The sequence below is a fragment of the Triticum aestivum genome, chromosome 3D (genome assembly GCF_018294505.1).
Source record: "Triticum aestivum cultivar Chinese Spring chromosome 3D, IWGSC CS RefSeq v2.1, whole genome shotgun sequence".
In the NCBI taxonomy this organism is placed as follows: domain Eukaryota; kingdom Viridiplantae; phylum Streptophyta; class Magnoliopsida; order Poales; family Poaceae; genus Triticum; species Triticum aestivum.
Window position 1 is genome coordinate 566,698,741 of NC_057802.1, and position 26,247 is coordinate 566,724,987.

At 42.7% G+C, this 26,247-nt stretch overlaps 1 protein-coding gene across 1 annotated transcript in view; it reads right to left on the minus strand.

The window, feature by feature from the left end:
- Positions 1-479: 479 nt before the first annotated feature.
- Positions 480-26,247, minus strand: part of LOC123080538 (serine/threonine-protein phosphatase 6 regulatory ankyrin repeat subunit A) — a gene marked incomplete in the record, with an annotated part of 26,687 nt that continues 919 nt past the window's right edge. The window contains 21 exon segments of the mRNA XM_044503465.1: positions 480-697; positions 911-990; positions 1,074-1,244; positions 1,939-2,040; positions 2,353-2,502; positions 3,083-3,205; positions 3,332-3,436; positions 3,641-3,780; positions 5,675-5,806; positions 7,298-7,474; positions 9,035-9,065; positions 10,061-10,129; positions 10,233-10,275; positions 10,604-10,683; positions 10,768-10,938; positions 20,208-20,312; positions 20,711-20,860; positions 21,188-21,304; positions 22,298-22,384; positions 22,725-22,864; positions 23,785-23,916. Of these exon segments, the coding sequence (XP_044359400.1) occupies positions 643-697; positions 911-990; positions 1,074-1,244; positions 1,939-2,040; positions 2,353-2,502; positions 3,083-3,205; positions 3,332-3,436; positions 3,641-3,780; positions 5,675-5,806; positions 7,298-7,474; positions 9,035-9,065; positions 10,061-10,129; positions 10,233-10,275; positions 10,604-10,683; positions 10,768-10,938; positions 20,208-20,312; positions 20,711-20,860; positions 21,188-21,304; positions 22,298-22,384; positions 22,725-22,864; positions 23,785-23,916 (2,360 nt within the window).

Consider the following 26,247-nt stretch of genomic DNA (forward strand, 5'->3'; position numbering starts at 1 on the left):
CTTGAAAGTCAAGGCGGCTGTTGGCTCTGTTTTACATACTGAACCCGGCGCAACCTACCACTGCCGGCCGATTCCTGAAGGATATGCTAGGGTGATGGTGGATGAAATAACAGAGGGATTTGAGGACCTCCAGCTTGACCACCCTACCGGTGAAGGGGAGACTCGGCTGGGTTTAGCTCTGAAGACTCCATGCCTATGGCGGAAGGAGCTCATCAAGCTTCCGAACTGGACGGCTCCGGCGAGTAAGGGCACTCCGCCTCCTCCTCCGGCGAGTGATCAGGGCACTCAGCCTCCTTCTCCGGCGCGTGGCGACACTCCGCCTCCTCCTCTGGCGAGTGATCAGGGCACTCAGCCTCCTTCTCCGGCGCGTGGCGGCACTCCGCCTCCTTCTCCGCCAGCGCCGGCGCGCCAGAGCAGCCAGCCTCCTCCTTCTCCAGCATTTCTAGGCTAAACATACTAGGCACAAACAAGAAACATGGTAATTCTTCATGGCCGGCCTAGTCGAGCATTGGCAAAATTAAAGAACCCTAGTTTACAAGAGCAAGTGATGTTTTAAACTCAACACTCCGTTGCACACGCACCGAGGGAACTGGCACCAGTCGTGCTGCTCCTGTGAATAGCAAGTTTTCCCCTAATAGTTGACTATTCTTGCAACTTTTGGGGGGCATGAGATGTCTTCAAGCAATTTACAGCCTCCCTGCATAACAAATTACAGCAATTACTAAAGCGTTTGAAATGCAGATGCGTTGATGATGTTCTAGATGATTCAAACAGGACACATATGTTTACCGCATAAAAAGAGTTATTCTAATCTATTGGACAAAGTCACCATGTATGTTTCAACATGAAAGAAATAGATGCATGAGATGTACGAATAGGATTATCAACACTGCCAGGGTAAGTACACTACCGTAATGAGTTCTCGATCTCAACATTTGCTGGATCCAGTTTGAGTCCATCAAGAAATGCATCACACGCCTTCTCATAGTCCTGCACGCATAAAGGTTGCTGCATCACTAAAAAAGCATTTAACATAGCAAGCAAATGCACTCATGAGTAGCAAAAAATGGTACCCTCAGTAACATTTGAGCAGATCCTTCCAGGTAACAGGCCTTTGCCCAACCTGGGCGCCTAATCTTGCAAACTCCCGCATCCATCAAAGCTTGGTCTCCTTCACCCATCTTAAGCCAGCAAAGGCACCTATTTGAGTACAGTGTTGCGTCATCAGGGCAGCGGTCTGCTGCCTACATTAACAAAGAAACAAACAAAAAGTTAGCACACTGGCTTGTTGCTACAACCCACATATACTACTGCATTGTTGTCAGGTACGCACACAAGAAAATTGCTGGGGCTAGCGGAAACTAGCTATTGATTACCTGAGAAACAATAATCGATACACGCTAGGATGCTGAAATTAAGACCCATCCATCGAAACCAAAGCTTTACTCCTCTCTATCCAATCCAATATAATAAGATGAACTACTGATAATTTTCTATAACAGATATACTATTTGATGGTGATGCCAGAGTTACAATTGAAATTGCAATTTTCTAACAGATATACTATTTGATGGCTTGATGCCAGAGTTACAATTGAAATTTTGCACTAAATCTACCGTGTTTATATCCTACTGGGTTTTCTGTTACTAATGCAGAAAAACTTAGTAATGTTTGTACTTAGGCACAGCAGAAATTCGTTCTCTGTAACAGCCATGCATGGAATTTGCATCAATAGACTTTCTAAACATAAATGCAATCCTTATAGAAAGAAAATTAAAACAGCAAAAGAACAAATAAAGGAGGCACATACACTTTAATGTTACCAAATTCTTACTAGAGATTCAAAATAATACAAAGCACACCAACTCTCAATTTAAAGTTTTTGTTATCATACAACAGCAAAACAAGTGCAGGCTAAGATATGGTGCAATAATTTACCATAGAGTAAAGTTTGACTGCAGTAGCATAATCTTTTCTCTTATATGCCTTGCTTCCTTCTAACTTGAGATCAGCTGGATTCATTTTGTTCATGGGGTCATTCTGAAACAGCAAACAAATCATTTGACACAAGTAATGAGGATGTGTGGTAAGGACATAAGAGACTTACATACTTACATGAGCTACATCAGAAGGGCATGAGAAGATTTTTAAAAGACAAAGTATTTATGATCTGAACATTTTATTGATCCAGTTCACTCATTTATATGACCGCACAATAAACTACTTTCACATACCACGGTAAGCTTCACATCAAATCCTCCAACAAGGATTAAGTACCTATTTTTAAGTTAAGGGCATGCTGAAGAACCTATACAAAGCAACTTATATTGGCAGCGATGCCTCAAGTTATACCTCCACTGATGGCATTGATTTCACCCAACGAATTATCCCATCAACGCTCCAGTCTCGCACATATGGAGTACGTGAAGTTACTGGAAGTAGGATTTCAACATCTTCCCGTCTATTGTTATATGCAGCAATTTCTATTGGAAGGTGGCCAAACTGTTGAGAATAAAACAAAGATAAGTTTCACTGAAGCACTTGCAGAATGCTAATACAAAATAACAGAAGCACAGCCAGGGAATGAAGGATGAACACAAGGTATATGATAATATATTTACATATTCAACATTGTGGTTCAAATAAAGAAGAAAAAAGAAACCCCTGTAGTTTTAATACAGCAACATCTTAAAGCAGTAATTACACATCTGATTAGAACTTCAGAAGATAATGCCTCAAAGCACTGAACAAGAACTCACTTATCATTCCACCAAATTATTGTCAGTCACTCCAGCTACATCATCTGGTACAGATTCACAACATTCATAAATGATAAATATAAAATATAACCAAAGTGTGCACTTCAATCGGTACACCAGGTATGATGACATACAGACCGATTGTGCATCTAAGAACAATGGTGTAAATTCATGCCTTCATGGTCACCAAGGACCAACCGGAATCATTAATGGACTTCATAGATAGGCTTTGAGGGTGAAATTAATAGACGACTAAGTATTGCTTAGCCTTAACAATGTGTGAAAAGCCACTCCATGTTGCTGGAGTGAAAGTTGAAACTTACATCATCACGAACATCAGGATCTGCACCAGCCTCCAGTAAGCACTTGTAGCAGTCAGTTAAGCCATTGTTGACAGCAGTTATTAAGGGGGACACAGTGCCAACACCCTTCACGTCAGCGCCAGCCTAACACGGAAAAGGTTGCAAAGACCCTTCTAAATAAGCATGCCATCATTTGTACGCCTTCCTTCTTCATGTGATACTTATCAAGAGTTCAAAAGATGTCAATGAAATGAGATGAATGCACCATACCTTAATCAGAAGCTTGACACATTTCAGTGGGCTAACATTGAGAGAGCCGACAACATTGAGAGCCGCAATAAGAGGTGAATAGACAGTGTTGAATATCTTGTTACACTGAGAAGAAATATTAAGAAAATCAGTACCCTTACATGATGAATGTTGGCAAACATGTTTGATCTTTTTATCATTGAAATAAAGATATCTTTGTTAGTATATCAGCAGTTGACAGAGAAAGTAGTACCAGACAAAAAAATCATGTATTTAATAATGTGGACCCTGTTAACCCAAGAAGGAAGGGTACACAAACAAGTGACGTACATCTGCATGGTGGTCCAACAAAATCTTCATAGCACCATCCTGCCTACAGAAAGCAGCCGTATGCAGTGGTGTTCCAGTATGACACAATGAATCAACATTGACCCCTTTGGAAAGCAAGGCTTTTACTATTTCACAATTTCCTGAATGGGAAATACAAAGCAGGTTTTAATTCATAACAATGTGGAAATTCCATAGATTATTTGCATAATACATAATATCCAACAGGTTATTTGGTATTGCTGCTGCTGCTGCTGTTATTGTGAATTTCTTTTTGTTAGTGAAAGCAATATGTACCTTAGGGATCAAAGTTTTCAAAGCAATATGTTCACTTAGCTAGTTGTATTGGAATACTACCTCCGTTCTCAAATAAATGACATGCTAGAATGCGTGCAGTGAACTTAAAAAAAAAACACTTTTCATTTATACCACCAAGCCTATGTCAATGACATGTAGGACCAGACCCTACCTGTCATTGACACAACCTGGTTTTGTAGATGAAAGTTGCACCATAGGTGATGGTATAGATGAAAATAGTTACTCCACCTGCAGATTTATTAGGATTTCGCACATGAAAATGGCCATGGATTGTCATGAAAAATACTTTCATGTAACAAAACTTTTATGAACTTTTACTAACAAATAGTTATGAGAAGTAATGGCCAAACATGTTTGACAGAGACCGTGTCAATCTCCTAAATGATAAGCAAAAAAGAACTATTAGGATCTAGCACATCAAAATGACCCATGGATTTGTCATGACAAGAACTTTCGTGTCATCAATTTTTTATGAACTTTTACTAACAAATAGTTATGGAAAGTAACAGCCACACATTTTTGTCGGAGACCATGTCAATGACCTAAATGATTAAATGATAAGAAAGAATTATTATGATTTGGCACATGAAAATGACCCATGGATTTATCATGAAAATATTTTCAAGTAATCAAACTTTTATGAACTCTTACTAACAAATAGCTATGAAATGTAATGGCCAAACATGTTTGTCAAAGACCGTGTCAATGTCCTAAATCGCAAGTAAAAATAAACAGAGGCAGTAGATTAATGAGTATAATTCTACAATGTGTTTAAACAATTTAGGAACCCACGTGGTACCAAGTTGTCTAGAAAATAGGAGTGCATAGCCTCACACTTCTTTGCTAGATTCCTTTGCTATATGTAAACATTGAAATCTGCGGAAGACAATCTAGTGTGAACTACACCTCCAATGTTAAGAGGTTCATTTTATTATGTTTTTCATGCAACATAAGATTTAGATATGTATTCATTTACCTTAGGAAGTAACTGCAAAATAACTACGTTGCAAACATCGGGAAAATTATTGCAATGAGAACCAACTAGTCAAAGAAGGTACTATATGAATGTGACATCACTCACTTATAAATGTATAACCAGCAACAGTAACTGCAAATAGTGGCTGTAAACAAGTTCATATTTGCTATCTTAAAGCTGATAGGGGCATAAACAAGGTAACTTCTGGATTTACATAATTGAATAGATGTCAGTGAAATACCCACAACAAGTATGAATAGTGGCTTGAAACAAATTCATATTTTACTATTTTTGTCTGACACGCAATAAATTATATCACTTCTGAATTTACCTATAGTGAATTTATGTAATGCAGCTCATTTTGTGGCAAGGAATACATAATTCATGATACATACACACATGCACATTGATAAATGGGTTTTTTAGACTTAAAAGATAGCAATTAATAAACAACTCATTTGTCACAGAAAAAGCTCAAAATGCTCAGATGACAGTCATATCTATGCACATGCACACCAATTAGGACATGTGCATTTCCTACCTTCTTACTTATAATCTACTCCCTCTGTAAACTAATATAAGATCTTTTAAATAACTACTTTAGTGATCTAAAAGATCTTATATTAGTTTACAGAGGGAGTATATAACATGATCCGTTTCAAGTTTCATTACATCACCCCAGAACACACAAACAAAGAATTTCAAGACACAGAGGAACAAGATAAGTACACATAGGGAGAGACCTCCTGCAGCAGCCAAATGGAGAGGCGTAGACCCTTGTCCATCGGGTTTATCTGGATTAGCACCGTGATCAAGAAGATACTGGAAAGTGTCCACAGTGCCAGCAATAATTGCATGAACCAGAGGTGTATAGCCTATCAGGAACACCAAAGTAGAAGAAACTAAATAAGAGACTCATAGACGAAACAACAGAAAATTACACAAGAAATAGAAGAAAGTCATGTAAAGGTTTTGCAATATAAACATGCATCTGTTTCCAGAGTACACATGTAAACTTTTTAGATACAACAGCACATTCAGAAGTCAGAACTAGGAGCACAGAAATTTTAGGTTCCCTTTAGAAGTATCATACATGAAAATTCTTGGCGCGAGGCACTGACACTTTTCATTTTTAATGATCCACAGTAGAATGAAATGAAGCGTATACTGGTAGTATCAGCCATATAAAGCACCAAAAGATTAAAAATAAATAAAGAATTGAAAAGGCTAGGCTATAAGCGCCGAAGTCATGTGTACATAATCAAACAAGTGTCATATGATTCAACTTCAATATGTGCATACTATGCGAAGTGTCGTCATGCCAAGATACTTTGTTACACAATACAAACATCAGATACTACAGGTCGCTTAGAAGCCAGAGTATTCGTAATAAACAGCATTAAACAAGAAATAATGGAGGGGTTCATTGTCTATTCATCAAAAGCAAACAGTTCCTGTCCAAACTAAAGCTAGATATTTTGTGGGGGTACAAGTGAAGAAAAGAAAAAGAAAAAGCGAAGCTAAAATCATTTTTCCTATAAAGCAAATTGATGCATGGAGAGAAAAAAAACAAGTTGATAGAATTTTCAGGGGTAAAACTGTAAAAGTAGATGGAAGCTAGCATCAATAGTCTTTTTTTTTAGATCAGCATCAATAGTCTTTCTACTGAAACAACTCTGTGAAGACAGTATGCGCTGCGTCTGGAATAAATGAACATGATGAGATTAATGCAAATAAAGTAATTTGATGTATGTTTCAAAAACAGGGCCAATCGACAAGTTATAAGCCTTAGATTTCTCAACAAAAAAAGCTAAATCGAGTCCCAAAAATGCATGCCATTTTTGGCATAAATCAATTCAATTCCCGTCCCACTTCAAGGCAAATGCGAGGGTAAAAGTGGCATATATAAGCTGAGTTTACCTAAATTTTGCCTCCCAAGGTAATTTACAAACCATTCTCTATGATAGTGCCAAGACTAGAAATATGAAACATGGAAACCACACAGAAATAGAAGCATGGTTATACATGATTGATTACGCATCGTGCAGACCGCATGAAATTCAACCCAATCTGATAGCCGTCCTCGTGGTAAGGCATGCAGTTGATCAGTCCTTCCCATTGCTTGGCATCAAGGATGCAGACAACCAAACAGCCAATCCATCACATCTTTCAAGAGGGGCTCAACGAAATTAACCAACTACTCCTATATAATACAGTAACAGTTAAACAGCGGTGCCCGTACCCAGCTTGACATCGCAAGCCAAGGCTGCCAATTCAACCAACCTCAAGTCATCTACTCTAGAGGGAAAGAAAACCAAGGGTCTTGCTTTCGTACGAGGAGTGAGGGAGGGAGAGCAAGTGCGCACCTGTCTCGTCGGTGGCGTCGACGTCGACGCCGAGCTCCTGGACCAGGTACACACACACCGCCATCCTCCCACGGCGCGCGGCGAAGTGCAGCGCCCCGGAGCCTCGCCCTTGGAGCGTCACGGCCTCCACCGCGTCCCTGAGGCGGCCCTTCCCGCCGTCCAGCGCGCTGGCGGTCCCTGCGTGTACGGACCCAACAAAATCCGAAAAAAATCTGTCAAAATCGGACCCAGAGACCAAAATCCGCGGGCGGGGCGGGACGCGAGCACGCACTCTTGAAGAGCTGGAGGTTGCCTTCGGCCGCCGCCTGGAGAAGCCGCCGCTCCAGCGCGCCGGGACCTGCGGTGGCGGGGGAGAGGGGTCGGGTGTTAGCGGCAGGGCTCACCGGCGGTTTAGCAGGTGCCGGGCATGGATTTGGGGTTGGGGGGAAGGTCGCTTACCGCGGGCGAGGGGCGGCGCCATGGGCGCGGCCGGGGAGTGCGTGTGTCGGCGGTGGATTGGCGGCAGTTGCTAGGGTTCTGGAGCGGCAGAGGAAGAGCAGAGGGAACGGGGAGCGAGCGGTGGTTTGTGGCCGTCGGGGGAAGCAAACGATGGTGGAGCCAACAATTTCTCGTACTGTCCCCGGTAACATTATGCTCCCTAGTTTTAGTTTTAAAAAACACAAATTCAATTAAGGTCTTGAATTAGAATTGTGTCACCCGATTTTGACCGAGTCAACAATTTCTCAAATATCTCTCGTTCATTTCTTTTGTACTATATACACACTATGATTTCTAATCTTTAAGGCCTCCCAATTAATTGTGGTCATCAATTTAGAATTGGTCACCCAATTTCGACCCTATGTTCCCTAATTTTGAAACTCTTTTATTCAATTAAGGTATTTAATCTTGGATTTAGTTTACAATTTTGACTGGGCCAACGATTTTTCAAATCAATCTCGCGCACCCTATCACCACCTAGAAAAAGAAGCACCACTATGCGATATTGTAGCACCAATGTAGTACTCCATCATCTCCCCCTACGTACATGCAGCCATCAACGTGAAAATTTTCTCACATAAATTTTCTAACACAGAACCACACCACGAATGCCCATCAAATCACCGCTTTATAAATAAAAATAAAACGCACTCCATCATCTCCCCCGCCCGCCAAACTAAATATTCCATCAGTTCCAAAATATAAGGGGTGTTATTTTTTGGAAAGTCGAATGTCTTCAATTTTGATCAAGTTCAAAGCAAAAAATATCGAGATCCATAATATTAAATAAAAAAGAATATGAAACTTCATTTCATGATGAATCTAACCATACCGATCTGATATGATTGATTTTGATATATTTCTTATAAATTTGATCAAACTTAAAAGGTTTGACTTTTAAAAAAAGTAATACACTTCATATTTTTTAAACAGAGGGACTAATTTTTTATATTAAAAAACCAGCAACACCAACTGAGCAGCAAAGCGCGTCCAACCCTTATAGTCTGATCAAAGTCCTCCTCTAAAAAACTAACCTAAGTCCTCCTCAAAAAATTCCTTCAGAAATGATCCAAGGCTGGGGCAACAGCCCGTACACATAGCTCCGCCTCTAAGAAGTGCCCAGCAAATGACTACAACTTTATAATGTGGTTGGGCAATAACATCATCTTGTGGTGTCTGGCATATGCTAATCAGGTGCAGTGTTCTATAGAAATTTTCCAATAAATACTGTCAGAAATACATGTTATTTGGCTTTCCAACCTTCATTTTCTTGCAGTCCAGATGCCCTACTCTGTAATTTAGAATAAAATAAGAAATCAAAGTCTGGAATTAGTTGATTGTTCTATACTCCCCCTGAAATCTAAATGCGTCTAGTGAGTAATTCAGATCAAATATTCTTTGATAATTTAGGGAATCACTGACCAAAGCATCAATGAAGAAACTAGAGCACACTAAGAACAAATTTCTACGTTATGTTACTCATTTCATATAGCACAAAGAAATAACAATGATTACTGAAGTTCCAACATGCTCAAACATAATAGCAGGCAATTTGAAGGGTTAATAGCAGCAATTTGAAGGGTTACGGTTTACTGTTTGTTAGGCCTAAGCCTAAATAGCAGGCATGGCGGCCGCCGTGGTACCTTGAAGGTCAAACCGTATAATAGAAAGCGGCTCCACTTGTTGAACAAGAACCCGTGTGGAGTGGGTTGGCTACTACACATCGGCTAGGACGTCCACACATACGTCGCCCATGTGGCAATGCCGAACAGGCGAAAAGAAGTAAGAATTTCATATAGTAGGACTTTAGGATCCTTGGTCGTTCGCTATTGTCGTAGGGTGAAGGGGTTATCTCCGCCATCCATCATAACAGAGAAGTTGCAAATTGGCAGTAGATGTAAATTATGTATCTCTTGATCTAAAGCAAAAGTTACTCCACATTACTTCAAGCCCTTTATAATGAGACAAAACACAAATGGAAGTCCCTGTATCCATTTTGCCTTCTGCAGTGGTCTGGTAGAGACCATGCCGTAAAAAGCAAGGAATTTGGGGACTGCATGACAAGCGATGCTTCAAGGTGGGATGAGAAAATGAAGCTTCATTCGGGAACTGCTGCTTGTTACGGCACTCGCATGTGCACCAGGACGTCATCTAAGCATCAATTCCTCAAAAAGAATTAACTACAGTAGTTAAGCTCCCTCAAAAAGAACCACAGTAGTTAAGTGTGTCGTATATCATTTTACATTTATGCAGCGCTCAGTAGACACAAGTCATTAACAAACACACCTCGAAGCGTGCCAGCCAGCGACTACTACGGAAAACCCACACTTGCACACAATCTAACTGCTTCTCTATCTACAATATAAAAGCATATGGACAGAACTCGGAAAAAATCGTGCAGAAGCAAGCAGACTCGTGCAGGCAGGCGGTAAACAAGCTCCTATGGGCACTTCGATACAGTCTTAGCGCCACGAGATATCCTCAAGGAATCCATAGCCTCCCTGCATATTACACAGCAGTCGTAAGTACTAGTACCACGCAACCAGGGTTCAAGATCACAGCGGTATAGCTGGTGCCCAATACCGCCGGGAACCGGAAACGCTGTTGCGTATTTAGAGACTGATGATTCGAGAGTATGCCATTTTGAATTATCTCTGTTTTTTTTATGTCTTCGACAGCAGTTGCTAACCAAATGATGTTAACAAGTTGAAAAAGGCCTTGGTGGTCGTGTTTCAAAGATTTTTAGCTCAGGTGACTGCTAGTGTAGCATTGTTGGCATCTTGAATAAAATACAATGTGCAGTAAACTTGTATGAAAGATATAGCATACCGTAAAGCGTTCTCAATCTGAAGATTCCGTGGGTCCATTTTCAAACCATCAAAAAGGGCACCACAGGCCTTTTCATAATCCTGGACAAACAAAAAGAACGTATAAAAAGTTCAAAAAAAAATCCATGAAAACGATTTAAGAAAAAACAGTTCGGCTGAGCTCACCTTCATCAGCATTAGAGATGCTCCCTGCCGATAGCAGGCCTTTGGCCAATCAGGGCGCATCATTCTACAAGTATAAGCATCCGCAAAGGCTTTGTCTCCCTCGCCAATTTGGAGAAAACAGAGACTCCTATCTGAGTACAGGGTCGCATCCTCATAATCAAGGCCCATTGCCTACACTCAACAAAATAAAACAAGCATTTACTGAGTGCTAAAACATACACTGAATGACTGAACTGAAACACCTAAAAACAATTTCAACCTTACCACTGAGGAAGGATTGAAAAAAGCAGAAATGAGTAAAATACAAGACTCGGTCCTTTATCAAGAACAGGCCAGTTAGTTTCACTCCAAAGGAAAAAAAAGGCCAGTTACCAGTTGTATTCAACCGAAATTGCCAAATGTTTTTTTTAATTCCAAGCTGATCACCAGCACAAATTGAGCCGTTATCACGAAGAGGAACAGAAATTTAGCTGTTACCACTAAGAGGGACACAATCTGGTTGTGAACGGTGGCTGGAGAAGGGAGTTGGGTGGGAGGTAAGAGGAAGCACTAACCCTGACACGACTCAGATATGATGATACCATTCTGAGGAATTAGACTTGTAATAAAATGGACCAACGCGCCAAAGATTATGCAGCTATAATGTACAGCACAAATGCATAAAACACATTACACTGCAGCACAGATGAATTGCTGCACCTATATGTCTAAACTGAACAGACTGGTTTTTGTAAATTGACAATACTGAAAACAGTCAGTCAGTACTGTGGAGAGCACGACCGGAAGTACCACAGGGGATCGCACACAGGGAATTTACCCAGGTGCGGTGGCGCAAGGTCCGGGGAAGGGCCCGACCACTTACTGTTCTTTCGATAAGTAATAGAATTATTCAGGCCGGACCAAGTCTTGACTTAGTTTAGGCATAGATATGACCAAATGCAAAATCCATCTTCTATTATATATCTCACTGCATACATTTTATACTCGGAACAGTAAACAAAGATGTGTATTATAGTAAAGAGCAATAGTAGCGTGGCTTTTTCAATGTGGGGCATTGTTCTTTATTAAAGATATTTTGTGATGATGCAGCATGGGGTCAGATAACTTTGAAAACAGATTCAGCAAAGGCACTGGACAATTCAGGCCACATAGGGGGCATCAAGTTATTTTGGCAAGTATTATAAATCATAGATAGTTTGATTTTCAGTAAATGCCTGAACATATTACAAAAGAATTACGGTTATGACATCAGAGAAAAAAGTGAAGCTTCTGTAAGCTATGAGACATACAGAATCAACACTTGAAAAGTATTCTTGAGGATTTAAGAATTTGCCCCATTTCAGATGACAGAAATTCTCTAGGTAATACCCTACTCCTGCTTTATTTTAATTGATGGTGGGAAACGCCTCGTGTGAGGGGGTTACAAGTATGAGGCAATCATAGCTACCGAGAAGATGACTACAATGTCGATGGCCCTCGAAGTACCCATGGCCTTGTCTTATAGCGAGGCCTAGGGTATACAAGTTTCCTAACTGACATAGGACTTCAATCGGTGGGAGAGCCATGACTTGCATGTCAAGGCAGGTTTCTTCGTATGGGAGGGCTCTTGCACGACTGGGGCTCTGGAAGGCGCCCGGACCCGTTGGGCGTTGAGTTTGGCCCACAGCCCATTGTCTGGTTTGCCATCCGAGAGGCCACCCCAGGTGTTGCACACCGTCAATAGCCCCGAGCTCGTCTAGTATTCTTGCCTGACAGGTAGTTGATCTTGAGTTCTTGAGGCGACATCCTGGCCGGCTCCTTTGTGACCTCCGATGGACTGCAATACCCGTTGGTTCCTTCTTCGATTCTTCAAAAAACCCGGCCTTAGAAGTCTTGACTCTGCTCAGGTTGAATGTCGCCGTGATCTCACTGAGTGGTCCAAGGCCCACTGAGGAGCCCGAATTTTCGCCAACATAGTGTCTTGCCCCTCGCGCTCATGCCCACGTGTCAACTAATCTCGACACGGCCTTTACGGAAAGGGCCGTCACTCGGTATCCCGTGCCATTTGACGGAGAGCCTACACGCCGCCCCTCCATCTTTCTTCCTCCTTCGCGCCTCTCGTCCGCTAACGACGGTGAATGTCTGGATCTGAATCTGTCGCCTTCGAAGGTGACATGTCGAGGAGGACCACCCCGGGTGCTAATCGTGGAGTGTGACAGCATGGCGGCGATGGACACCACGAGCGGCATTGCAATCTCGGCCACCGGAGCGCTGACCGTCGGCAAGGGTGAGGGAAGGTGGTCCATCTCCACCAATACTTATGTTTAGCTAATAGATCTGGTAAGGCAAGGATTCCTCCCTCCTAGGAGCGTACTTCTGTGGACGCCAGCCAAGAGAGTGGATGTTGTTCTAGCTCCAACTAGTTGTGACAGAGTTATCCACACGTCCTTTCTATGCCACGGCCTCTACTTGCCCCTGCATAATTTTGTGCTCAACCTTCTCTTCTACAATTGCCAATTGCATCACATCACATCAAACGGGGTTCTACACCTCGCCTACTTTATTACACCGTGTGAATGCTTCTTGGGGATCTCGTTGCACTTTGGGCTTTGGTGCTATTTCTTCGAGATGGAGCCGGGAAGAGTCGCCATTCGACCTTGCCCGGATTCAGATTACTTCAACATCCCGGTGCCTACGGCGACGAGGAAGTGGCAGAGAGGTTGGTTCTACACTCCGGACCATCCTGCAGGAATAGACGTAATTGCCCGCCGCCCTGTGAAAATGCACCTTCTCGAGAACTAGAATCCTAGGAGCAAGAGACAAACCTTATCAAGGAGTTGGTCTGCTGGTTCAGGAGGTCTTCTAGCTTAAGAACGCCGGCCTTGGACGGATGCAGATTCTGAAGACTTAGTTGGAGAGAAACTTCCAGCCTTTGGCAGCGCGGGTACATCCATGATTACGAAGGACCGAACGATCCCTACCTAAATCGCGTGGAGATCTCGAAATCTGAGCTTAAGCCACGCATGCATTTTGTGACGCACGTCCCTTTGGATGAGAATACCTTGGAGGTTGCAGTGGAGCCCTTCCATCATGGGCTTCGCCCTAACAATGTAAGGGTCGATCTTCTTTGGGCCTTACAAATTTCTTTGCCTTGATTGTACCTGTCTTAATGAACATTCCGACCTCTCATGTAAGTTTTCAAGTTCTTATCATATCCCTGCCTCCACAGCATGGTAAGCTGCCTCCTACATAACTATTGCGACTAATGCGTCTGGTATTGAGAGCAGAGTCCGGAGGGAGCGTCGGCAGATCTGTTGTCGTTCCCTGCCTTTTGCTGCTTGTGAAGAGGTTGCACGCCTCAGAAGACCTTAATGCAGCCTGCAAGACGAGAGCTGAGAGGGTTGAAGCCCGAAGAAGATCGCAGGTGAAGCCGATCTCGCTATTCCATAGAGGATCGAGGCTGCCTACCACGGAAGTGCCTCAGGGAAAGGCATCCATCCCTCCTAGCAACCGAAGGTGGGGGTGCGCAAGCCATCCAACCCAAATGGGTGAGTTTCCGTTGTTGGCCCAAAGTTCTGTATTTATGCTTGAATGTTGCTTGTTACACGAGTATCCCAACAATCACAGGCCCCTCAAGCCTTCAGGGAAAAAGCTAGCGGGTCGGCAGACTCGCCAGGCGTTGGCCTGTTCGACAACTATCCCGCCGCATGACGTGCAGGCTTCCATCGAGGGACCGGCTAGCAGGGTCAACGAAGGTGGTTTGGTGAAGTAGACATAACAAAATTCTGCGAAAATTCTTATAAAGACTGGTTCCTAAGTTTCTAGACTGAGCTTTTCATGTCGATCGTATAACCGGGCTCGGTTTCATATAAAGACTGGTTTGCAGGCCCCGGGACTTAAGACTTCCTTTAAGCTGGACGGCAAATTGTGCTTATGGTTCTTATGTCTTATGTTGCAGATCATGAACCAAAAGAAGGGTGGTTGGAAGTAGAAGCAGCTAAGCTCCTATGGCAACTACCCGAGAAGAAGGCCAGGAATGGCATCCCTAAGTTTTATAATATCTGACAATAAGCCCATGATACTCTACACTGCCATGAACACGCCATAAGTGATTTTCTCGTAATGCGGGTAGGGGGTTTTGTGGGGCGACATAACTTCACTGACTTCGTACACCTAGTGCTGAACCCACTGAGCTTTTCAATAACGACGTTGACGACCAGCATGGTGGCCAATATGTAGAGTATCATGGGCTCCGCTTCTGCTAGTGTTGCCGGTATTGGGATGGACTGCAGTAGGCATTTGAGGTCCTCGAAGGCTGCTTTTCCCTCGTCACTCCAGTGGAATTTTCCCGTAAGAGTCTGTGGAGAGAGAGTTCTTCTCGCCAAGCCAGGAGATGAACCGGCTTAAGGCTAATAAGACACAACCAGCAAGCTTTTGAACTTTGCGCACAGTCTCCGGTGGCTCGAGCTCGACGATGGCTTTGATCTTCTCCAGTTTTGCTTCTATGACGCGTTGAGAAACGAAGAAGCCAAGGAGCTTGTTTGAGGGAACCCCAAAGACACATTTTGTCTAGGTTCAATTTCGTGATGAAGCAACACAGGTTGGCGAACATTTGCTCGAGGTTGAATAGCAGGTTGACTTCATTCCATGTCTTGATGACCACGTCTTGTCATCAACGTATGCTTCCACGTTGATGCCTATTTGATCATGGAGGCATTTCTGCATTGTCCGCTAGGAAGATGGACATGCGTTCTTAAGCCTGACAAGCATTGTGATGTAGCAGAACGGTCCAAAGGGTATAATGAAGGAGGTTTTCTCCTGATCTAATTCCTTCATCTTGATCTGATGTAATAGACTATCCGTCGAGCTTCATTTTTATCCGCTAGGAGCTCCCTATTGACGAGGTATGCAAGCAACGGCCGGGTCCACGCTGGTATAATTGCGAGGTTGCGTCTGTGTTCACTTCTGTGTCAGCTTAGCCCATCCCCTCGGCAGGCTAGGACCTCCCCCGGCTCGACTTTGAGTTTGACAGATGGCTTGTGTAGGTGCTTTAGGAAAGTGTCTGCTGGGATGGGTTCTCGAGCCACGCCCATGCTAACCACTGTGTCTGCGGCTACATTATCCGAGCGCTTCACATGGTGAAACTTGATACCATGAAACTTCCCTTCGAGCTCGCGGACCGCCGAACAATAGGTTGTCATCTTTGGATCTTTTGTATCAAAAAATTTAGTGACTTGTTGAACGACAAGATCGAAGTCACCACGGCAGATAAGACATCATATGCCCATTGAGGCGACAATGTGAAGGCCGTGTAGAAGGGCCTTGTACTGTGCCATGTTGTTGGAGTCAGGAAGTTGATCTGAAGTATGTAGCTCATCTTATCTCCTCATAGGGAGATGAGAACGACGCCGGTCCCCCAGCACCTACACGGTCATGGAGCCATAGAAATACAAAAACCAATATTCAAGGTAGACATTTTCTGGGATATGCTGGACCTTGGTCTAGCAAAAGCTCCCACATGGCTATGCCCGACGGCGCCCCTATTGTTTATTATATCTAACTGGGGTATGGCAGGCAACTATGACCGGGTTTGCTTGGAAGTAATAGCACAACTTCTAGGCTAGCATGAACATGCCATAAGTGATTTTCTAGTAATGAAGGTAGCGGGTCTTCTGGGGCGACAAAACTTCGCTAACGTAATACACCGGGTGTTGAACCCGATGAGTTTTGCCATGCTCCTCCCTTCCGACCGCCATAACGACGCTAAAGACCTGCAAGGTGTCGGATATGTAGAGTAACATGGGCCCCGCTTCTGCTGGTGCGCCAATATTGGGATGGACTACGGTAGGCGTTCGAGGTCCTCGAAGGTTGCTTTTGCCTCGTCACTCCAGTGGAATTTTCCATTTTTCCTTCGAAGTCTGCAGAGAGGGAGTGCTTTCTCGCCAAGCAGGGAGATTAACCGGCTTAAGGCTACAACACAACCATGAGCTTGTGAACTTTGCGTACAATCTCCGATGGCTCGAGCTCAACAATTGCGTTGATCTTCTCCAGGTTTGCTTCTATACTATTCTGAGAAACAATGAAGCCAACGAGTTTGCCCAAGGGAAGCCCACACATTTGTCCGGGTTCAATTTCATGATGAAGAGACGAAGGTTGGCGAACGTTCGCTCGAGGTGGCTTCATTTCGTGTCTTGATGACCATTCCATCGACGCATGCTTCCATGTTGATGCCTATTGATCATGGAGGCATTTTTGCATTGTCCGCTAGCAAGTTGCACCTATGTCCTTAAGCCCGACGGACATTATGATGTAGCAGAACGGTCCAAAGGCTGCAATGGAGGTTTTCTCCTGATCTGATTCCTTCATCCGGACCTGATGGTAACATACTATTCGTCGGGCTTCATTTTTGTTCGTTCGAAGCTCCCTATTGACAAGGTACACGAGCAACGGCTGGGTCCACGCTTGTATAACCGCAAGGGTTGCGTTGCGTTGACTTTTGTGTCAACTTGGAGCCCATCCCCTCAGGAGGCCGAGGCCTCCCTCAACTCGGCTTCAAGCTTAACAAAATGGCTTGTGTAGGTGCTCTAGGAAAATGTCTACTGGGACGGGTTCTCAAGGCGCGCCCATGCGGGCCAGTGTCTGCGGCTACATTATCAGAGCACTTCACATGGTGCAACTCAAAACCGTCAAATTTCCCTTTGAGGTGTCGTGCCGCCGAACAGAGGTTGTCATCTTTGGATCTTTCGTATCGAAAGTTTTCATGACGTGTTGAACGACGAGGTCGGAGTCGCCACAGCAGATACGATGTTATATGCCCATTGAGTCGACGATGCGAAGGCCGTGTAGGAGGGCCTCTTACTCGGCCACATTGTTGGAGTCAAGAAAGTGCATCTGAAATACGTAGCTCACCATACCTCCTCGCGGGGAGATAACATGGTTGGGCCTCTCACAATAACCCCCGACGGTTTCAAGTTCATGCTGGTAGCCATAGACAAATTCAAAAAGTGGATTCAAGCCAAGCCAGAGACAAATGTGGAGGCGGGCAACCAAGTTCATCTCAAAACATAATTTACCGCTTTGGTATACTACACAGCACCACCACAGGCAACGGCTCCAATTTCAGCGCAGCATTCTTCAAGGAATATTGCCATAAACGCATAATCCCATGATTATGCATCGGCAATGTTCAGGATATCGATAACTTGTAGCTGCTCGGTCGGGTGAGGAGTAGGGATTAATCGGGGAATCGGCCTATTAACTAAATTTACTGGTAACCCATTTATTGATAGGTTAATTAGGGCCATATCTATATATCTTAGCTACATAGGAACATGCAACGTACTAAATGCCTAAATGTGCTATTGTAAACAATGAATTTCACCCTTTGTAAGTCATCGGGATCATACAAGACTCCAAAATCCCACCCCATAGCATACGAATTTCACTTCAAAGATAAAGCATTTGCAGCGCTGAGAGCAGCCATAGATTGCTACAGACCAGCAAATAGTCAAATACACCACATTAGACAATAAGCAGCAGCAGCATATAGCACAGAGCAAGAGAGGGAGGGGCGGCGAGCTTGACCAGGCTCAGTGCGGCTGCTGCTCGAAGAGCTGCTGCTGCTCGGAGAGTGGGGCAGCAGCGGCTGCTCCAGCCTCCTCCAAACGAGGTTACTACTATGGGAGGGGAGGGAAGAGTGAGAAGGTAGGGGAGAGGCTGTGACCTAAACACCCAGTTTTGGGGTAAAGGGAGGGAATGGGCCAAACTTTCGAGCCCAAATTTCTCTCTCCAGTTAATCGGCCCAGTGGGATAAATCGGCCTTATAGCGGATTAATCGGCCTGACAGTCAATTAATCTGCTAGACAAGTTAAGCTAAGGATATGCTATCGCATCCATCACCTACGGAATCAGGTTTATCTGGCCGATATTTTGAGCTGTGCATCAGTATCACACCAACAGTCCCATGTACAGGTAGAGCGGGCTAACGGGCTCATAATGCAGGGCCTCATGCCTCGTCTCATCACCCCTATTAAGCAGGCGGTTGGAAGTGGGTGGACGAGCTACCTTTCGTCCTCATCCAAATTTATTGCTGTAGCTACCCATTCAATGTAGAAGAATTTAAATAGCACAATTTGGATTTCGAGTCCAATGCGCTAACGGACCTTGCGCACGACCCCAAACTGATCAACGGGATATATACCGTTCTTAATGGTGTACATGACCGAGGCGGTCCTCCCGTCAGATATCAAGTATGACTCACCACACATCCCGGGGTACGACGAAGAAGCTGCAGAGGAAGCCCGAAAAAGCCACATCAACGCCAAAGAGGAGGCCAAATTGATTGCCCTCAAACACACGGCTTGTACCAGCAAAAGTTGTGCCAGTATCGAGGTCGGTGTGTCGGGGCTTGCGAGTTCAACATTGACAACCTAGTTTTGCGTCTGAACCAAAAGCCAAAGAAGAACAAACTTTCCTCCCCTTGGGAGGGCCCTTACATCATCCACGAGGTGCTCAGCGATAGAGACTACAGGCTTCACACCACGCACGTGGAACGCTGCCTAGCTACATCTTTTTTATGCTTTAAGTTATTTCCTTTTAGGCTTTCAAATACTTGTTTAGCTTGATAAAACGGTTTTTGAATAAAGAAAATACGTCTCAATAAAAAGAGCCTTGTGATTCCCTTTATCCACTGTTTTTTATCGCTAAATCTAAAAATGAACCCCTCGGAATAGACTTACGGGTTCAAACCAAACTTATCCCTATGTAGTCAAACTCAGGGGTTGCATAGCGCAAAGCAAAACCTCCAGTAGTCAGCTCAGGGGTTGTCTCAGTGTTCCCCTTATTTGTCCGGACCCAAGGGTTGCTTCATCCTCACTAACCTCCATGCGTACATACCTAGGGGTTGCATCGACGTAAGACAAAATAAATAAACCTTATTCATGTTCACGCATCCCTTAAGAGGAAGCGAAAGACTAATATGGTCAAGCCGGTCTTCTCCGGTGCCGCAGTCCGTCATAACTACCATTATACACTTCAAAACACCAAAAATACTACATTTCAAAACGCGCTCTTAGTTGGGAAACATCCAACCAATGTATGCAAAATTCACAGCTACAAACATGCCAATTCGATGTGTATCGTAGTTTAACTGATAAGTTCGTCTTTTATGGGGTCCCTACGTTAACACACAAGAGCAATACAAAGACTGAGCCTGAATCATCGTGTTTTACCTATAGATTTATCACAGATAAAAGTAAAATTTGACATATTCTATGAACAGAACACTCATAGGCTCAAGTAAACACGTGTTTGGGTCTCTGGGATTTCCAGGTATAACCAGTGACTAACAGGTGAATAGGGAACAGGAACCTTGGGAGTGAAAAATATGAAGCTATGAAAGCACTCCAAATAACCTGGGAAGGAAAATCAATTATCAACGGCGAAAATGTGGGATATCATACCTTAGTGTATAGTTCAATTGCAGAAAGGTAATCCTTTCTCTCGAGTGCCTTTCTTCCTTGAAATTTCAAACTAGCTCTGTCCCTTTCCAGCCCCCTCTCATAGAACTGAACCAGAAAGACAGGTAATAAACAAAGATCTATGGAAAAGGATATCACAAAGCAGATACCTGAAATTGAGCTGAAAAGTAAGAAATGTAGCTAAGCTCATACAAATGTCCCAAATACAATTGCTCATCATTTCTATAACTGCAGGAAGAATTGGTCCTTTCACACACATAAATTAAAAAATTATCCCCCGCACCCGTTTCAGATTTCCTTTCATAAATAACATGTGGATATGCTTATTCCAGCACTTGCACATTTCATTTCAATGATGTGCAAAATAAACTATAGAACAGGAGGGTTTTTCTTTAAGCCAAAACTTGATCATAAGTCAACTTGAACACTAGCATTATTAGTCTAATGTTAAATATGGCCTTTTCGCCCAGGTCATACAATCATACCTTTTGCCCTGGCAATGAGTATGCGTGACATATTATTCCATTGACGCTCCAATCACGTACAGCCGGAATACGAGAAGTTAAAGGAAATAGGATCTCAACATCTTCTCGTGTACCACATATTGCCGCAAACTCTATTGGCATCCTGCCAAACTGTTAATGGTAAAGAGAACATGAAACCAGAAACGAAATTTGCTAAAGAAAAAGGGAAACTAAAATAAATGAGGCATAACAGCCCAGATGTATTGGGCTATTATCCACCAATATATGCTAAGCTTTTTAAATTACCTAGGTAAAATAAAGCAATTCTACAACTTAGACAAACCGATGTGTTAAATTACGTTGTTGTAGGAATTCTTTACTAATACATGGCCAGCTAAAACAAGATCTTATTGAATAAAATATCTTCACAAGTAACAAAGATAACTGCATGATGCTGAAGACAAGCAGAAATGGGGAAACAAAGGAGAAGACACATACTTCATCAGGGACGTTTGGGTCAGCACCAGCTTCCAATAAGCACTTCATGCACTCAGTTAACCCAACAGCAGCTATTAAGGGGGTTATATTACCCACACCATTTACATCAGCACCAGCCTATATATGAAAAAATGTTACATGTGCCTCCTCTTGAATATGTCATAATTTGTGCTCTTTCCTACTCCAATTGTAGGCTGTTTTGGACATATCTTTACATGGTTTCAACTCTCAAAAAATAGCACTCGGATATTCTGACACAACGTGCTGTACAAAATCACAACAATTACACGCCATAAACTTATTTGTATCCTAGTTCCATGTGATAAAAAGTCTCGGTTAATAATCAAGATTAAATGTTAGGTTTGCCCACTGGGCACTATAAACATGTAACCAGAATGAATTCAGTTACGGAAATCAATTCAATAAGTTAAGAACACATGCTAGTCCATTGGTATGATACATATGGTCTTATTCATGAAATTCTGAGTAGTTCATCTTTTTTAAGTTTTCTTTCAGAACCAGCAAAATTATTTTGTTCATAGTTGCATTTGGAGGAACAAGTGCCTGTTGCAGCAGAAAATATTTCTTTGGATGCTGTTTAATGGGAATACAAACACACTGAAAGAAGTATGTTTCTGAGGAAGAGTTTTAAGATGCAGACAATTGCTTGTGAGGTCAGCAAAAGCTGCAGGGAGACTGGGACCTTTTGACATTTGCTGAGGTTCCATTACTATATTTGAATATCTGTTATCTACAAGAGGAACCCTCATCTCTATTGAGATGGTGTTCAAATAATTGGTTGCTACAGGCCATTGGCACATTTGGCTTCAAAGAAACAGGGGAATCTTTGACACGGTTCCTCCAAAATCCCAAAATTCTTGGAGCGGGATACCCAACTTCAAGAATTCTTGGCATTGGAGCTCTCCCAAAGACATCCTTGATATGGAGCCAACAAAAGATGCTCATGTAGAAGAAACAGTGTTAAAAAGGACTCTTTAGGGTGTAGACAGAGTCCACCACCTGAAATAACTATAAACAGTAATAGCCTCACGTACTAATCAAGTAGTCATGAACAGTTGAACACTACCAAAGCTAAAGAGCCCACAATACCTGGATTAGTAGCTTCACACATTTTAGTGACGGAGCATAAATAGATACAAGGAGAGGTGTGTAGACACCATTCACAATCTTATTGCACTGAAAAGAAACATAAAGCCAATTAGCATATATTCTTAAATGACAATTATTAGGGGAACCAAAGAAGAGTCATGTAGGTTGGTAGGTATATAGACTTGAGACTTCAGAGCATTAAAAAGGGAAATATGCACATGTTAACGGAAAATGCTCAAAATTATGTTTTAGTTTGACCCTTAATGGTCAAAAAATTAAGAGCATAACAGGAAAGAAAGCACAAATCAGCCCAGCAATACTGAATCAAACAGAACATGAGCAAGAGCAGAAATAAAAGAGCATCTTAAAAATGTGAATTTCATCAAATCACACAACCATTGAGGATTAAAAGGCATTAATTCCATACATCAGCGTTGTGGTCCAACAAAATCTTCACTGTTTGATGATGACCATTAGTAGCAGCAAGGTGCAGTGGTGTACCACGATTAGATAATGCATCAACGGAAGCCCCTCTAGAAAGCAAGAGCTCCACTATATTGCAATATCCTGGATAAAACAAAAAAAAACATTACAATAGGTCATTGTTAGATAGGAATTCTATTTACGAATTTATTTTACCAATGATACATGGTAAATCACACGTTGTTCTCTACAATTTTTAATATGTAATAAGAAACACAACAGATTAGGGGTTAGGGGGGGGAGGGGGTCCACCGGGCTCCAGCCATAACTTGCCATGCAAACTGCATCAACAGATATTAGGGCCAATTCGTCAGAATTAGCAGTTAGTTAGCATCTCTCATATCCTAATGTATGGATCTCTGGGCACCTAGCATGCATGAATTCCAAGGATTAAAGCTAACTGTCTGTAACACTTGGGTTCCACCCTGAACAACAGCTCGATCAGAGCTACGAAAAATAAGCACTAGTAGGTTCAGTAGTCTTAGTCTTCATAGGAGAACTGATTTTATTCTATTGAACTGACTGGTTTACTTCTTTTGTCGTTCGGTGTGTCTGCGTTGGTTGGGATGTGTTGACGCCAATTGGCTTGAGGCTGAGTTTGGGCTGCCCATAAAGGGCATTGCTACGCGGCCATTGCACCGAGTTGAATTTTCCTGTCACTGAAATACAGAAAGGCTATGCCAGACGAGTGTGTCGACAGGAGAGTCGGTCTATCCTGAGTTCTTGAGAATCTGACTAGGGATTTCTTCCTGATAGGTTAGTTCTAATCTCCTGATTAGAGTTAGCGACTTGAATCCTCACAATCGACCCTGCCAAATCCGTGCCAATTACTACACAAGTTCAGGGAAATAAAAGACATGTGTCATCTACTTACCAATCACATAAAACACCTAAAAGCACCCCATGGTCAATTATAATTTTCATTATGCATGTCTCCCCAAAGCATGGAAAAGAAATTTCAGCTCAATACACAAATAAAGAGGTAAAAAGTGTTGGAAAGAGACCTTCCTCAGCTGCAATATGGAGAGAAGTAAATCCTTTGTCATCAACTTTATCTGGATCAGCACCATGGTCCAGAAGATACTTCACAGTAGCTATATTTGCACCATTAATTGCATAAGCCAGAGGCGTTTCACCTATCATTAAGAATTCACAAACAAATAGTAATTTATCACAAGCATGATCTTAAAATTTACACAGGAATTATCCACAGCAATGTCGTAAGGACTCCTCTCAATACATTTTAAACACTGAATCCCAGACAATGATACAATTGGCGTCTTTTTTTATCACTTCCTCAGATTATTAAAAACAAGTGCATCATTAACACCCGTGGTACTTTTACACCTAAAAAGCACGGACACACCTGGAAGTGCCGAACTGCCGTTCTGATACGGCGGGATACGGGGAAACGCCGGGATACGCGAATTTTGCAGTATCCCCCGAATTTCGATTTAAAAAAAGAAGAAAGAACACAGGGATACGCCGGGACACGTGAGGGATGCGTTTGGGACACGGCCTGGCCCAAAACAGCCTCGGGTCAACCCAGTACCTAACCTATTTTGCAGGAACTCCCGGACGCTCTCATCTCAAGGCCGAGGTACTCCTTCCCAGCCTCCCAGGTCGCACTGGAACGCGCCGCCAGCCTCCTGGATCAAAGCCGCGTGGACACCTGGATTCGACCAGCGATCGCTGGCGCTACCCCCAGCCTCGCAGGTAACTCAGTAGCCTCTCCCCTCTCCTCTTTCCTCAACCTCTTCCTCTTTTATTCTTCAGATTTGCTTGTGCTGCTGGATGTTGCTTGCCGGCTTGCTGCTTGCTTGTGCTGCTGCTGTTGCTCATGCTTATGCTGCTTATGCAGTTATGCATGTGCTGTTGCTGCTCATGCTTGTATTGTCTTCCAATTATGTCTTGTCTTCTAATCTTCTTTACTGTTTGTGTTTGATGTGTTTTGCAAGATGGATGCAGCTTGCAATGACAACATGACATGGGGGGATGAGGGTCAATCAAGCACTTGATAAAGGAGACACCAAATGGGGCACTATTCTCTATTCTGATCTCTTTCTCATTAATTTTCTGTCTTAAATGTATATTACATGGCATATTTTTTTACTTCATATATACTCAACGTATCCCCAAATGGCTGCTTTTGGAAAATGCCGTATCCCATATCCCTGTATGTGTATCCCCGTATTTCCGTCCCCGTGTCCATGCTTTTTAGCTTTATACAAATGTTGGGCACATGGCACAGACCTTTTAAAACACATTAACAGCCTATGACAATTAAGAATAAAGATAAGGAAATATTAGGATGGCATAGTATTGGGTATTCAATTGTAAACATGAGAAAGAGAAACTCACATGAGTTGTATAAAAATGAATATCATGTGAACATCATGTTTTTTTTCCACTACATACCGGATATCACAAGATCAGATGCTATATCAGAGGATACACACATACACATCAAGCGTCAGGAGATGGTACATTTTGGCTAGTCAGTTTTCTTGCTGGCAACTTATAAGTATAGAGTAACTAATGGCACAAATTGCCAGAATTTCTGAAGATACAATATAACATGAGCATTGTAAACTTTTAACACTGCCTAATTCGAGATTCTTAGTGTTCCAGAAAGGCAGAAACCATATCAGACAATGCACACGGTTTACAATTAATGTAATGGAACATAATAGCATTTGGAAACAACTGCTTTAGAACGTGCCATGTAATTAGATAATGGTTGGAACTCAACTACCAACCAAAAATGAATATCAAAGCAACACTCCGCGAAGCGAAATTCAACAAATCAAAGCTTCATATATGAGCTGAGTCAATTAATCTAGACTTTCTGCCTTAAGCACAAACACAAAGGACCTCTAGTGGGATCTCACATTTCAGTGAAATAAGTAACTGACAACCAAAAATATTGGTTTGCATAATCGTGTAACAAGTGTATTCATAGAAAATCAATCCAATGAAACAGTTATTTTCTCTCTTGCCAAGTCATGATTTCCAGTAATAGAGCAAGTAAGGAACCAAACTACCCACCAAATTCCGTTACAATGTACTAACCAACAATTCGTGGATTAAACAAATCCCAAATCCCAAAGCAGTTGTAAGTTTGTAACTTGTGAAGTACACAATGGTCAACATGGTTTCATGATAACAAATTAATCCCCATAGCGCCATGCATGTGCGCTACTGAAAAGTATGTACGGGAGGAGAATCACACGAAATCAGATGTTGTATCACCAAATTATTTGACCAAGCACTCACGCTATGAAATGGTGTTACAAAATTAATACTAGTACATAATTACAGATATCCATATCCCTAGCTGGAAGCAAACTGCACATCAGTCAATGAGTTCCCAAACGACCCAGCAGTGCCACAATATAAATGAATCCTCCCTTAAAATTGGACAAGGCCCCTACTCACCCTGTGTGGGTCACTAACAACTTATCGAG